The sequence below is a fragment of the Rhinopithecus bieti genome, unplaced genomic scaffold (assembly GCF_001698545.2).
Source record: "Rhinopithecus bieti isolate Rb0 unplaced genomic scaffold, ASM169854v2 scaffold_54331, whole genome shotgun sequence".
In the NCBI taxonomy this organism is placed as follows: domain Eukaryota; kingdom Metazoa; phylum Chordata; class Mammalia; order Primates; family Cercopithecidae; genus Rhinopithecus; species Rhinopithecus bieti.
Genome location: NW_016821659.1, coordinates 864,012 through 876,900, shown reverse-complemented (window position 1 = coordinate 876,900; position 12,889 = coordinate 864,012). Strand labels below are relative to the sequence as shown.

At 58.6% G+C, this 12,889-nt stretch overlaps 2 protein-coding genes across 8 annotated transcripts in view; one reads left to right on the top strand and one right to left on the bottom strand.

Moving 5' to 3' along the window:
- Positions 1-3,933, top strand: part of KANSL3 (KAT8 regulatory NSL complex subunit 3) — a 59,548-nt gene extending 55,615 nt beyond the window's left edge. For 2 of the 6 annotated variants that reach the window (XR_001883059.1, XR_001883058.1), the window contains 2 exons: positions 3,553-3,695; positions 3,894-3,933. Coding sequence is in view for 1 of the 6 variants with exons in the window: in XM_017860488.1 (XP_017715977.1) it covers positions 79-81 (3 nt within the window). In the remaining 5 variants the exon portion in view is untranslated. The other 4 variants (XR_001883057.1, XR_001883056.1, XR_001883055.1 and 1 more) reach the window with 4 other exon arrangements.
- Positions 3,934-8,594: 4,661 nt separating this feature from the next.
- Positions 8,595-12,889, bottom strand: part of ARID5A (AT-rich interaction domain 5A) — a 16,282-nt gene continuing 11,987 nt past the window's right edge. The window contains exons 3-7 of one of the 2 annotated variants that reach the window (XM_017860496.1): positions 11,699-11,837; positions 11,360-11,412; positions 10,889-10,986; positions 10,524-10,683; positions 8,595-10,128 (exon numbers count right to left, since the gene is read on the bottom strand). In XM_017860496.1, coding sequence (XP_017715985.1) covers positions 8,914-10,128; positions 10,524-10,683; positions 10,889-10,986; positions 11,360-11,412; positions 11,699-11,837 — 1,665 coding nt within the window. In that variant the 3' untranslated portion in view covers positions 8,595-8,913. The remainder of the gene's footprint in view (positions 10,129-10,523; positions 10,684-10,888; positions 10,987-11,359; positions 11,413-11,698; positions 11,838-12,889) is intronic. The other variant, XM_017860497.1, reaches the window with a different exon arrangement.

The following is a 12,889-nucleotide window of genomic DNA, read 5'->3' as shown; positions in this document are numbered from 1 at the left end:
TCCGGCCGCCTCAGCCTCCCAAAGTGCTGGGATTACAGGCGTGAACCTCCGCGCCCGGCTTGTCTCTTTTCTTGCCAGTGACCTCGGGCAACTCAATCTCCCTTAGCCTCATCCTGTGGAACCCAGGGATGAGAACAGAACTTTCTCCTAAGGGGGTTGTGAGAAGAAATAACTCCTGGGACCTGCATAGCACCAAGCCTGGAGCAAGGTTAGCACCAAACAAATATTAAGCTACCAGTATTACTGTCCTGCCTGTGTGCATCCTCGCTGCCTCCTGGAAAGTGGTATTGATGGTGATTCATGTTCATCCTGCAGACAGGTATGTCATCCCTTGAATATCACTGCACTTGTTTCCCAGGGCTGTCATGACAAAGTACCTCAAACCAGGTGGTTTAAAACGACAGAGGCAGGTGCATAGCTTGTGCCTGGAATCCCAGCACTTGGGGAGGCCAGGGTGGGTGGATTGCTTGAGCTCAGGAGTTTGAGGCCAGCCTGGACAACACAGTGAGAGCCCATCTCTACAAAAACTACGCAGAATTAGGTGTAGTGGCATGTGCCTGTGGTCCCAGCTACTCAGGAGGTTGAGGAGGTAGGATCACCTGAGTCTGTGAGGTTGTGAGCCAATATCACACCATTGCACTCCGGCCTGGGCAACAGAGCAAGACCCTGTCTCAAAAATAAATCAGTAAAACAACAGATATTTCTTCCTTCCCAGTTCTGGAGGCCATGGTGTTGACAGAGCCATGCTCCTGGAGGGGAATCCTTCCTTGCCTCTTCCTGGCTGCGACTGGTTTGCTGGCAATCTCGGGCACTCCTTGCAGCCACATCACTCCAGTCCTGTCTTCACGTAGCATTCTGCCTGTGTCCATGTCCTGTCTTCACGTGGCACTCTCCCTGTGCCCAGTCCTGTCTTCACGTGGCACTCTCCCTGTGTCCAGTCCTATCTTCATGTGGCACTCTCCCTGTGCCCAGTCCTGTCTTCACGTAGCACTCTCCCTGTGCCCACGTCTTCCCACAACTGTCTCCTTACGAGGGTGCCGGTCATGGTGGATGAGGGTCCACCCTACTCCACTGTGACCTCATCTTAACGAATTACCCCCGCAACAACCCTATTCCCAAATAAGGCCACATTCTCACGTGCTGAGGGTTAGGACTTCAGTATATTGCGGGGGGCAGTGTGGGAGAGTGGCAGAAGTAACCCAAACCCACCATTTTGATTGGATGGCTGCTTCTCAGCAGAGGAGATATTCAAGCGTTTTCACCATTGGTTGGACACTGTCGACCAACAGCTAGGAAGTTAATCCTAGAAATGAGGATTTAGAGAAAAGCCCCCAATGAGGGTGGAGGAAAATGAGCCTTCCTCCTCTGAGTAGTGAGTTCCAAGGTGTGGAGCCTCCTGGAGCTGCAGGTGGTGTCTGGAGGTCTAGGCCCTGATGCAGATCCACGTCAGGAACTGGGTGTGGCATGTGCTGCGTGGGTAGGGGTGAGGCAGCTTCAGGAAGCAGTTGTGGGTTGTGTCCTTGTTTTGAGTCCCTTCTACTGCTTCCCAGAAATGTTAAAACCTTATTAAATGTCCCTGCTTGGTCTCATGGGTGTGTGCAGGGTAGGGAGGGGAAGGGATGGGGTGTAGCTGTATTTCTGAAGGAAGAATCAAGACCGGGTTCTCTCCCTTCTCCAAAGGCAGATGGGAATGTGGCAGAGGTTATCCGTGGGAAGAGCTGCTCCTCCCCAGGACAACAGCAATCTGAGCAAATGCAGTGGCAAAGAACCTGGGGCTGCCTCCCGAGCATGCAGGAGCCCTCTGGGAACCATGGGGATGTGGAGGAATACCAGGGATGTTTCTGAATGTTGCTAGTGGGCACATGTACCAAAATAATTTCGGTAAAAAGAAAAACAAGGAAGGGACCCCTGTTGTACGGGCCTAGGTATAACTTGGGGTTGGTGGTCAACAGGGATTGCGAATTGCCCTCGGGGAGCTGACAGTCTGGGGAAGCAGGGATGCTGGAAGTCATGGGTCCACAGTGGCGGGTAGACAAGCACTGGGTGCTGTGGGGGCACACGGGATGGGTAGCTAAGCCAGGAAGGCTTCCTGGAGGAAGAAACTTCTGAGAGACTGGAAGGAAAAGTGGGAGCAGTGACATATTTTTTTGGGCGAAAATGTTCTTCTAGAGCTGAGGGACAGCCAGTCAGGCCAGAGAGCTGGAGTGGGGCCTCAGGGATCAGCCCAGACAGAAACTGCAGGGGTTTGGGTGCTATGGGTGGTGGAGGGTGGGGTGGATGTGAGCCAGGAGCCTGGGGAAGGAAGCAGAGCCCATGAAGAGCCTTCCGGACTGAGGCATTTGGGTTTTAACTTGAGGGCAATGGAAGGTCATGGACCAGGTTTATGCAGAGGGGTGAGCTGATGACAGCTGGACTTTGAAATGATTTTTTTTTTTTTTGAGATGGAATCTCGCCCTGTCACCAAGGCTGGAGTGCAGTGGTGTGATCTTGGCTCACTGCAACCTCCACCTCCCGAGTTCAAGCGATTCTCCTGCCTCAGCCTCCTGAATAACTGGGATTATAGGCACCTGCCACCACACCCAGCTAATTTTTGTATTTTTAGTAGAGACGGAGTTTCGCCATGTTGGCCAGGCTGGTCTCAAACTCCTAACCTCAGGCAACCTGCCCGCCTCGGCCTCCCAAAGTGCTGGTATTACAGGCGTGAGCCACCACGCCTGGCCTTGAAATGATGTAAAAAATTTATCGTCTACTGGTTATCCCCATACCCAAGGCCACAGGCCCCAGCTCACAAGCACTGCGGTTACTCTACAAATGACACCAGAATTGTGCCACTTTTACTCTATCCTATTGGTGTGGATCCTAGATCATCCCTCTCCAGCTGCTGGAAAGACCTTGCTGGTTTTTGGACAGCCTACCTGGGTTTCTCCCAAGAGGCAGCCTCCCTGACGACTACCCAGGGATCAAACTCTGTATGTAGCTCAAGGCCAAGGGTTGTCCAACCCAGACTTCCAGGATTTGACTGCCCAATCCAAGACCTGCTCCTCCACAACTCTTGCTCCTGTGGGAGAGAAACGAGGCGGCTCTGCACAGGAGCTGTGGCTAAGATGTGGCTGTGAGGTCAGGACCTACATCAGACAGCCCATCATCAGGCACAGTTAGATCATCATCCATGTAGACAGAGATGGCAACTAAGTGGCAGGTGAGCCTCCGCACCGCTGCCTGTGGCCTTGGCAGACATTACTAATCAATTGCATCACTGTCACACTGAGTCAACCCCAAGCTGCGGACAGCCACCATCAGTCAAAGTTGATACCTGGGGGGAACTGACTTGCCATACTTGACCCAGACGCTGACAGGATCCAAAGTTCAGTGTAACTGTGAGTCAGAAGCCAGGCGGGAGGGCAGGAATGTTAAAAAGCAGTGAGGTAAAGGGCAGGGCGCGGGGTGGTCAGGCTGGTAGAGCAGCACTGCTGGTGGGGAAGGAGGTGATGATCCACATTCGTCAGAACTTTACAGAGCACTTTCACTAAATGCCCCCCACTCTTGAGGTAGGAGTGACTCATTTCCATATCACCGATGAGGGAATGGAGGCCCAGAGAAGGATATGCACCTGGCATCACCCAGCACGGCAGCTACTGTCTTGGTCTACCTGGAAGACACGCTTCCTCTGAGGCAACAGCCTCAGAGGTTACCGGGTAAGCAGAGGCCTCAGATAAGATTCTCCCCTCACAGTGTATCCTGAAGTGGGCCCCAGGGAGAGAAGGCAGTTGGAGCTGAGTCGGCAGTGCATGCTGCTAGGTGATTGAGCCCTGGCTGGGGGTGGGGGGAGCCCTGATGTGTAGCACGTGCTGATTTCTTTTTTTTTTTTTTTTTTTTTTTTTTTTTTTTGACAGAGTCTCGCTCTGAGGCCCAGGCTGGAGTGCATGGCATGATCTCGGCTCACTGCAACCTCCGCCTCCCAGGTTCAAGCGATTCTCCTGCCTCAGCCTTCCAGGTAGCTGGGATTACAGGCGCCCACCACCCTCCTGGCTAATTCTTGTATTTTCAGTGGAGACGGGGTTTCACCATGTTGGCCAGGCTGGTCTCGAACTCCTGACCTCAGGTGATCCACCCGCCTTGGCCTCCCAAAGTGCTGGGATTACAGATGTGAGCCACCACACTCAGCCAGCATGTGCTGATTTCTGGGGGTTGTAGATACTCCTGCCTTGCCTAGTTCAAGCTCCCGGTAGGCATCAACCGAGAGCTGGGAAGAGATGCCCGCAGTGCACTGTCTGGGCCAGGAGGAGCCGGCTCCAGCTCACCCATGGCAGTGCCATAGAAGGGGTGCAGGGGTGTAGGGCTGCTGTCCCCACCCCCGGTGGCCTGGGGGTTCTCTTCTTCCTGCAGTTCTCAGTCACTCAGGCTCCCTCTTGCCCGGGTCGGGGTTTGTATCTGTTGCTTGCCAGTGAGGGGCCTGCGAACCTTTACGGACACACTGAGCCGTGGAGGAGTCAGGACTCAGGGCCTGTGTTCTGGCTTCAGCTCTTTGAGCTTCCCTCTCTGTCTGCTGACCCTTGAGCGCTGGATGACAAGGCCCAGCAGGTGGTGGGAACTCTAAGCATGGAGCCAAGAACCTCCAGTGTGGGAAGGAGTCTCAAAAGCTGCCACCTATTGTCTCAGCAGCAACAGGACTCTGGCTTGAACAGGGGTGCCTGGGGCAGGTGGCAAAGGGCTGGGTCCCTCACGTTTGTGGAGATAGGGCCTGGGGCAACTGTGGTGAACGGGTAGGTCACCCTGTCCAAAAGGCAGCAGCAACTACTTACCTCCAGGAAGTGCTCCCATGTGGCCAGAATTTTTTTTTTTTTTGAGATGGAGTCTCACTCTGTCACATAGGTTGGAGTGCAGTGGCACAATCTCAGCTCACTGCAACCTCCGCCTCCCAGGTTTAAACGATTCTCCTGCCTCAGCCTCCCGAGTAGCTGGGATTACAGGTGCCTACCACCACGACCAGCTAATTTTTGTATTTTTAGTAAAGACAGGGTTTCACCATGTTGGCCGGGCTGGTCTTGACTCCTGACCTCAGGTGATCCGCCCGCCTCGGCCTCCCAAAGTGCTGAGATAACAGGCATGAGACATAGCACCTGGCCAGAAATTCTGGTTTTTAAAGAGAAGCCTGATACCCACATTTTTTATGTGAAATCTGATTTTTAAATTCTGGCAATTATTTGAAAACATTTAGCTGGCTGCCGTGACATGCACCTGCAGTCCCAGCTGCCTAGGAGGCTGAGGCGGGAGGACTGAGCCCAGGAGTTTGGGTGTCGCAATGCATGATGGCCTTGCCTGTGAATAGCCACAGCACCACTCCAGCCTGGGTAACACTGCAAGACCCCCATCTCTTAAAAAAAAAAAAAATTTTTAAACACGTCTCAGGGCACTGTCAGCAGCCTCTGTTGTTTGTTTGTTTTTGAGACAGAGTTTCCACTCTTGTCGCCAGGCTGGAGTGCAATGGCACAATCTCAGCTCACTGCAGACTTCGCCTCCTGGGTTCATGTGATTCTTCTGCCTCAGCCTCCCTCGTAGCAGGAACTACAGGTGTGTGCCACCACGCCCGGCTGATTTTTGTATTTTTAGTTGAGATGGGGTTTCACCATGTTAGCCAGACTGGTGTTGAATTCCTGACCTCAGGTGATCTGCCTGCCTTGGCCTCCCAAAGTTCTAGGATTACAGGCATGAGCTATCGCACCTGGCCCACCCTCTGGTTTTGAGTGGTGGAGGCCTCTGACTTCCCTGCCTGGACTCCCAGCTGCCCCTCTGCTTCCTCCCCTGCCAGCCCATGGCTCTGCCCACCCAGAGACCACTCCCTCAGCTCTCTCCAGTGCAGATCGCTTCTCCACGCTGTCCCAAAGTGGGTTGCTGCCAGCCTATGTTGCTGCCCCTGCACCGTGGCCTTGCTGTGGACCCCGAGCCCCTCCTCCCCACTTCTTGCCTGACCTTGGTCCAAAGGCGGTGACTCCAAGGCTTCCCACGCCCTGGCCCCTTCGTTCCTTGGCCTGCTCTTCTCCACTCACTCTCACGAGTGCACCCAGGTACGGGGGACGTCAGCCAGCCCTCTTATTCCCAGCCCACCTCCTTGAGTCCCGTGGTTCTCGGAGCCCCACTATGGTCCATCAGTCCCGCCACCCATCCTTGGCTCCCCGCACCCAGCTTCGACTCCAGGCCCTCCACTGGCCTGGCTCTCTGCACTCGCCTCAGCTCCATTGTTCCGCTCTGCTGCACCAGACTCCCCCGGCCCAGCGCCTCCTCGGTGGAACCTGGCTCTCCCCTGTTCCGCACACAGCTGGTGGCCTGGTCCCGCCGAAACCCAAAACCCGTGCCACCAACCTCAGGTGGAACCTGGTGCTTCCCAGAGGCCCCAGGGCACTGCCCTGGCGTGGGGGCGCTCCCGTCTGAGATCACTCATTCTCGTCCCCTCCTCCCCCCAACCTCAGGTCTCCAGCCCTGGTCCTGTCCTCAGTCTCTGCTCACTGAGGAATCAGAGGCACTGATGGGAACCCACCATTTAGGCCGGTTGTGAGCTGGGACGCTGCCCTCCGAGAATCGGGTACAGTTAGTACCTGGCTGTGGGGCACTGGGCCCAGAGGGTGTCCTAGAAGCACGACTACATCGGGCTCTAGCATCTGTGCCAAAACAGGGTCCCCTGCCTCCTGCCCAGGGCGCCCACCTGCCCGGGGCAGACGCCCCACGGAAGGTGCATTCTCCAGATGGGCCTCCAGAGGGCGCCGTGATCACAGCGCTGAGCCGCTTGCGCTGAAGTCCTGCCCGTCTTTGTGCCGGGGCCAGGCCAGTGTTGCTTTGCAGATGAAGGGACTCTGCCCCTTTTGTCCAGGGGATCTGACTCCAGTGGTCTGTGGCCCAGCACCCAGGACCTGGAGGGTGGACGGAACTCAGCCCCCTTCCCCCACCCTTTTTTTTTTTTTGAGTTTTGCTCGTTGCCTAAGGTGGAGTGCAGGGGCGCAGTCTTGGCTCACTGCAACCTCCACCTCCCAAGTTCAAGAGATTCTCCTGCCTCAGCCTCCCAAGTAGCTGGGATTACAGGCGCCCGCCACCATGCCCCGCTAATTTTTGTATTTTTTGTAGAGACAGAATTTCACCGTGTTGGCCAGGCTGTTCACGAACTCCTGACCTCAGGTAATCTGCCCGCCTTGGCCTCCCAAAGTGCTTGGGATTACAGGTGTGAGCCACTGCACCCGACCCCTTCCCATTCTTTATCATCCACTGAGCCTCTGCAGCTTGGAGAGAAGGACTTCATGTGGCAGTGGGAGCTCAGGGCAGGTCACTGCAGGTGCTTAGGCTGGCATCTTGGCATCTCTCAGAAAGAAGGAGGTGGAAGTTTGGGAGATGCCCCTGCAGAGCCTGAGTGCTCTCAACAGCAGGGACCACCACTCTCTGCCCCTCCACCGGCCACAGGCCTCACTTGGAAGGTGCCTGAGCTCCCCTCCACAGGCTGCTCCTGAAGGAGGTGGCCAGGGGCAGGGTGCACTTTTGGCCTGGCCGCCCACTCCCTGGTGCCAAGCATGCTGCACGTTCCCTGGCCTGGGTTCTGTCATTGTGAATGGTGGCTTGGGCAAGGAAGACCCTGCCCATCCCTGGCCTCAGCCTCCCTACCTGCAAACTACGGGGTCTCCTCCCATGGCCGGAGATGATGAGCATCCCGGCATCCCAGGCCCAGTGGGCACGGCAAGTTCCAGTGGTGCGTGTCGCCCGCTGACCTGCTCACACCTGATGCCCTGACATCTACCCTCTGCTTGGCCAGCAGTGGCCCCCCTTTTCCAGGACTACATGTGAAACTGCTTGGGTGCAGGCTGCTTGTGGAGGGAGGGGACGGTGCCTCTGAATAGAACCCACTCTCCCTCCTCCTGAGCCAAGGTCCTGCTCGCATCAGGCCTGCAGCAAGCAGGGCGTCAGGCCACAGGGGCTCTATGTGAGCCCCAGGGCAACCACATCTGAAACCGCAGGGGCTTGTTACCGATGCAGACACCCAGGCCGAGACCAGTGCATTTGCTCCCCTTTCCCTCCAGGCACCTCCTGTGATTTCAATCCAGTGGTCATTCTGGACCGTCCATGTGGGTCAGGCAAGTGGGATGGTGCTGCAGAGAGGGCTCGGCTACAGGCCCCAGAAAATCTACATCCACTACCAAGGCAGACCAACTCAGGCGTCCTGCCCCACCCCCAAACCCCGGGGGGCACTGGTAACAGCCTGGGGTCCTGCTCAGAGCACAGGAGTCACACAGCCTGTGCAGCCCGCCTCTGCCCCTCCTGCCAGGGGAACCTGGGCAAGTCACCGACCCTCCCAGGGTCTCCATTCCCCATCTCCACAATGAGGAGGGCAACATGTGTTCCCTGAGGCTCAACTAGGAAGCCAGACTGAGGGCAAGAATGGATGTCAGAGGCTGCCTAAATATGGGCAGAGGCTGGGGTTTCCTTTAGGCCCGCTCTTAAGGGGTGGTGGCGTTCAGGTCCACCTCCTTGGCCCCCTAATGGCAGCCGCCCCCACAAGCTCACCCTCGCCTTGCCTGCCGTTACAAAGGCCCATACCATGCACACCTCAGGGCTATGTGGATTCACATTGGTTTCTTTTTATTAGATTTTCCGTGGGCAACCTGGGTGCTTCGAGGTCTGCTCTGGGGCAGTGGGAGCTGCCCACCCTCTCCCAGGGCCTTGTAACAACTGGGTCCTCTGCTCCTGGGCTCAGGCTGCTGCCTTGAGATAAACCCAGTTTTCCCACTGCCTCCTTCACTTGTGCCAGGCTGCCCAGCCAGGGGCACGGCCTGGGTGTCCTGGGTAACGGGCACTAGTCCAGAGCCCCCTAGCAACAGCACCTGCCCGCTGTCGGCCCCAGTCGACTCCACAGTGTACGCAACACCATGGGCTGGCCTACAGCTTGGTGTTGAGGTGGAAGAAGTGGGGCGCTGCATAGGTTGTGACTGGTGGTGCGTGCCACGCAGATGAGGCCGGGCAAAGTCTGTGGCGGAGAGCGCTGTCGAAGGACGTGGGGGGGAAGTGCATCAGGCCAGCGGCCATGGGTGAGGGGCCTGCAGTGGCCAGGAAGTGGGCCGGGAAGGCTGGGATGACCAGGGGGCTGAAGGGGAGTGCAGCCTGGCCCTTCAAGGGGCCTGGGGTGCCGGTGATGTTCAGCGGGCAGTGCAGCATGGTGCCCCTGTAGGCCTCTGGGGGCACAGGCCCCAGGGCTGGGCCCAGAAGGCAGGAGACCAGGCCAGACCCCGCAGGTTTGGCCCCACATTTCTTGGCATCTGCCTCCTTAAGAAAGGGAGACACGGCCCGCAGTCTCTTCCCACTGTGGGCAGCACCCTCTTCCTCCAGGCTGCGCTTGCTGCCCAGGCCTGTGCTACCAGGGAAGGTGGGCGGGAGCGTGGGGCTCTCAGCTGGGACCTTGGCCATGGGGGACACCCAGCAGGCTTTGGGCTTGGGGTAGAGAATACCCTTTCTGGAGCCGCCTTTGTGGAATGCGGAAGGGCGGTTGGCATCCCCGCCCCACACCAGCTGGGGCTCTTTCACAGACAGCCCCTCTTTGCCAGGAGGACCCAACAGCGCCCCATCTTTAAGTCTGGAGAAGAAGTCCCTGGGGTGCTGGCTGACAGGCTTCAGCACCTCGGTGGGGTGGGTGTGGAAGCAGCCTGTGAAGATGGGGGCTGCCGGGCAGGGGCCCGCCTGCACCTCCTCCCTGAGGCTGCCACCCGGGGACTGCAATCCCTCCTGAGGGGTCAGCCAGTGCCTGGAATTCTCAGTCAGCTCTTTGGGGCTCTGGGGACTCCCTGGGAGGTGAACAGCTGGGGACGCCTGGGGCTCTGCCCCATGGCGACAGCCCTCCTCCTGGCACTGCAAGGCCTCCACCTTGCTCACCTGGGCCAGGAGCTTCTTTTTGGCCAGTGGTGACATGATGCCTTGTGTCCCCTTGCAGTAGAAGCTGGATAGGAGCCGCTTGTAGGCCTCAGGGCAGCCGCTGGCACCCACAAAGGACACAGAAGACCCAGAGGCCGAGCCCTGCTGTTCTGTACTGTTCCTGGGGGGCTCCTGGCTAAGAAGCGGTGCTGGGTCAGCAACATCTGCTTTGGTCTTTCCTGGCATCATCTGGAATGAGAGAAGGCCATGCCCCAGGGCTGCCTCAGCCATGCATCCTGACCCAAGGAGCAGGAGGCGGCACTTTCAGGCCTGCCCAGGTCCCCCGCTAGCCCTTGCAGTCCTTTGTGCAGAATTTTCCAAAGGAGCCCTGTCCTCTGAGCGGACACAGCCTCAGGTCGGGACACAGGGCCTGGTGGGGGGGGCGGTGCAGGCTGGAGTTCAGAGTCTACTTGCACAAGTACAGAACTTGTGCACTGTGGAGAACCTGGAACCTTGCAAGTCCCGCCCTGGGTGCATGTTCTGTGTGTTCTGAGCAGACAGCTCCGTGGCCACGGAGTTGTGGGGTGGTGGGGGGGGCTACAAGAGGCAGGGGACAGGGTGGCCCCAGCCAGCCACAGGCCTACCTGGTCCATGCGCCGCTCCTCCTTGGCCTTCTTCGGCCGCTCGGTGGCCCCATCATCCCCCCTGTTCTCCTTGGCCATCTTGTACTGTTTCCTGGGCTTGGAGGTGGGCAGTGGCTTGTCATCCTCGCCCTTCAGGTGCCGCACATATGGCAGGACCAGCCTGGGGAGGAACCAGGCATGTCCCCAGGAGGCCGGCGCCGAGGAAGACCCTCTCCTCCTCGCCCCGAAGCTTCAGCTCAGTGGCTGCGCCAGCCAGCCTGGGTCCCCGCAGCGCTGAGGACGGCGCACACCCCGCCCGCTCCCAGCGAGGTCGGCCGAGGCCCTGCAGGGCAGGCGGCGCCCAGCACCCAGGCCGCCCCACCTACCTCTCATAGTGGCGGCGCGTGCACGTGGCCGCGCTGGTGCTGCCCGGGCTGCCCCCCAGCTCGTCGTACACGTTCTTCCAGAGGCGGCGCCCGGTCACCTGCAAGGGCACCTCGTGAGGGCGCGGCCGGCGAGCGCCCCCTGGCGGCGGGGTCCTTGCGGCTCTGGCCGCCCTCGCCGGGACTCGAAGGACCGCGGTTTGGCAGCTGCTCTGCGGCTCCCACCGCGGCCGGCAGACTCTCCCTTCCAGGGCCACGGACTGCTGGCCCAAGCAGTTTTTCCAACACGGGGCGGCCAGAACAGATGGGGAAGGCTGAAAAGCTGCTTTGAGCAGCAGAGAACCAGCGGGGGAGGCGGGGAGGAAGGGGCAGGACTGGGGATCCGGGCTCTTCCTCTGTCCAGCGGCAAGGACAGCGCTGCAGGCTCACCCCAGGGAGATGCAGTTTGGCAAGGACTGGGGGTGCCTTCCTTACCAGCTCATAGGCCCCCAGCTTCTCCACTGCCTTGTAGATCTTCCACAGGTTAACTGGGGAGAGAGGGGCAGGCTGGCCGTCAGCCTCTGTGGGAGGTGGGGCAGCCACCCCTTCCTAGTGCCCTGACACGCGGGCACAGACCGGCACACACCCAGCCAGGGCCACTGCAATAGATGGGCAGGCTGTGGCCTGTGCACCGCTGGCCCAGTGGCAGCCTGGAGGGAGGCCTCCTTTCTATCTGCAACCTGGATCACCCAGAGTGGGAGTGCCTGCCCAATGCCCTGCCCGGGCGGGGTTCCCTGCTGGGCCCCCCTCCCTGCCTGCACCCCAGGGACGCACTCTGCTTGAAGCCGAGATGGGGCACCCTCTCGATGGGCGTGTGTCGCTCCTTCATGAACTTGTAGAGGCTGACCAGGAAGGCCTGCTCCTCCTCCCGCTCCTGCTCCTCCTCCCGCTCCCCGCCTGCCTCGGGGGAGTCCTGGGGAGAGAACAGGAGGCATTGGGATGGGCCCCAGTTGGTGGCTGGCTGCTGGGGATGTGCAGAAACCACTGGCTGCAGGAGGAATACCCAACCCGTTTCCCAGATTGCACCTAGCCACTGTTCTGGGAGGGAGTGACTGTTCCTGGGTTCGGCAGGTGCAGGTGTCAGCTCTCAGTGCCCCAGGGCAGGGGCTAGAGTTCAGGACCTCCCCAGAGGCTGGGCACCCCAGAGCAGCTGACTCCAGAGGTGGCCACAAAAGCAGTCCCTGGCCTTCTCCAGGCCAGGGTCACTTCTCTGTCTTGTTCTTGATATTTGTGTCAGCTCCTCTGCCAGACTAGGAGCTCCTGGAGGGCAGGCTCAGTGTCCCGGGACTCCCCGCCACCCTCTCCCCCACCCCCAATGCCGAGGGAAAAGCTGAAGGAACAAAGGTGCTTGGTGTTTTCTGGGGCCGCGAGGTTGCTCTGTCAGGCCCACGTTCCCTGAGCCTCTGTGTCCCCAGCCTGCCGTGCTGAGCACAGGGAGGTGAAGCCCTGGGCTTCAACTGCACACTGCTGTCAGGGGCACAGTGGGTCCCAGACATTTTGGTTGTGGGTCCCAGAGGGGCAATCTCCACTGATGCCGTTCATCCAGCAAGTAGCTCAGGGCAGAGAGCCCAGGGCCTACACCCTGCTCAGAGAACAGACAGCTTCCAGGATATAAACCATCTAGACTAGGACAGCACAGACAGCCATGTGTTCCCAAAATATTTGATCCAGCTGGGCATGGTGGCTAACGCCTGTAATCCTAGCACTTTGGGAGGCCGAGGTGGGCAGATCACCTGAGGTCAGGAGTTCGAGACCAGCCTGGCCAACATGGGGAAATCCCATCTCTACTAAAAATGCAAAAATTAGCCAGGCCTGCTAGTGCATGCCTGTAATCCCAGCTACTCGGGAGGCTGAGGCAGAAGAATCGTTTGAACCCAGGAGGTGGAGGCTGCAGTGAGCCAAGATTGTGCCACTGCCTTCCAGCCTGGGTAACAGTGAGGCTCTGCCTAAAAAAAAAAAAAAAAA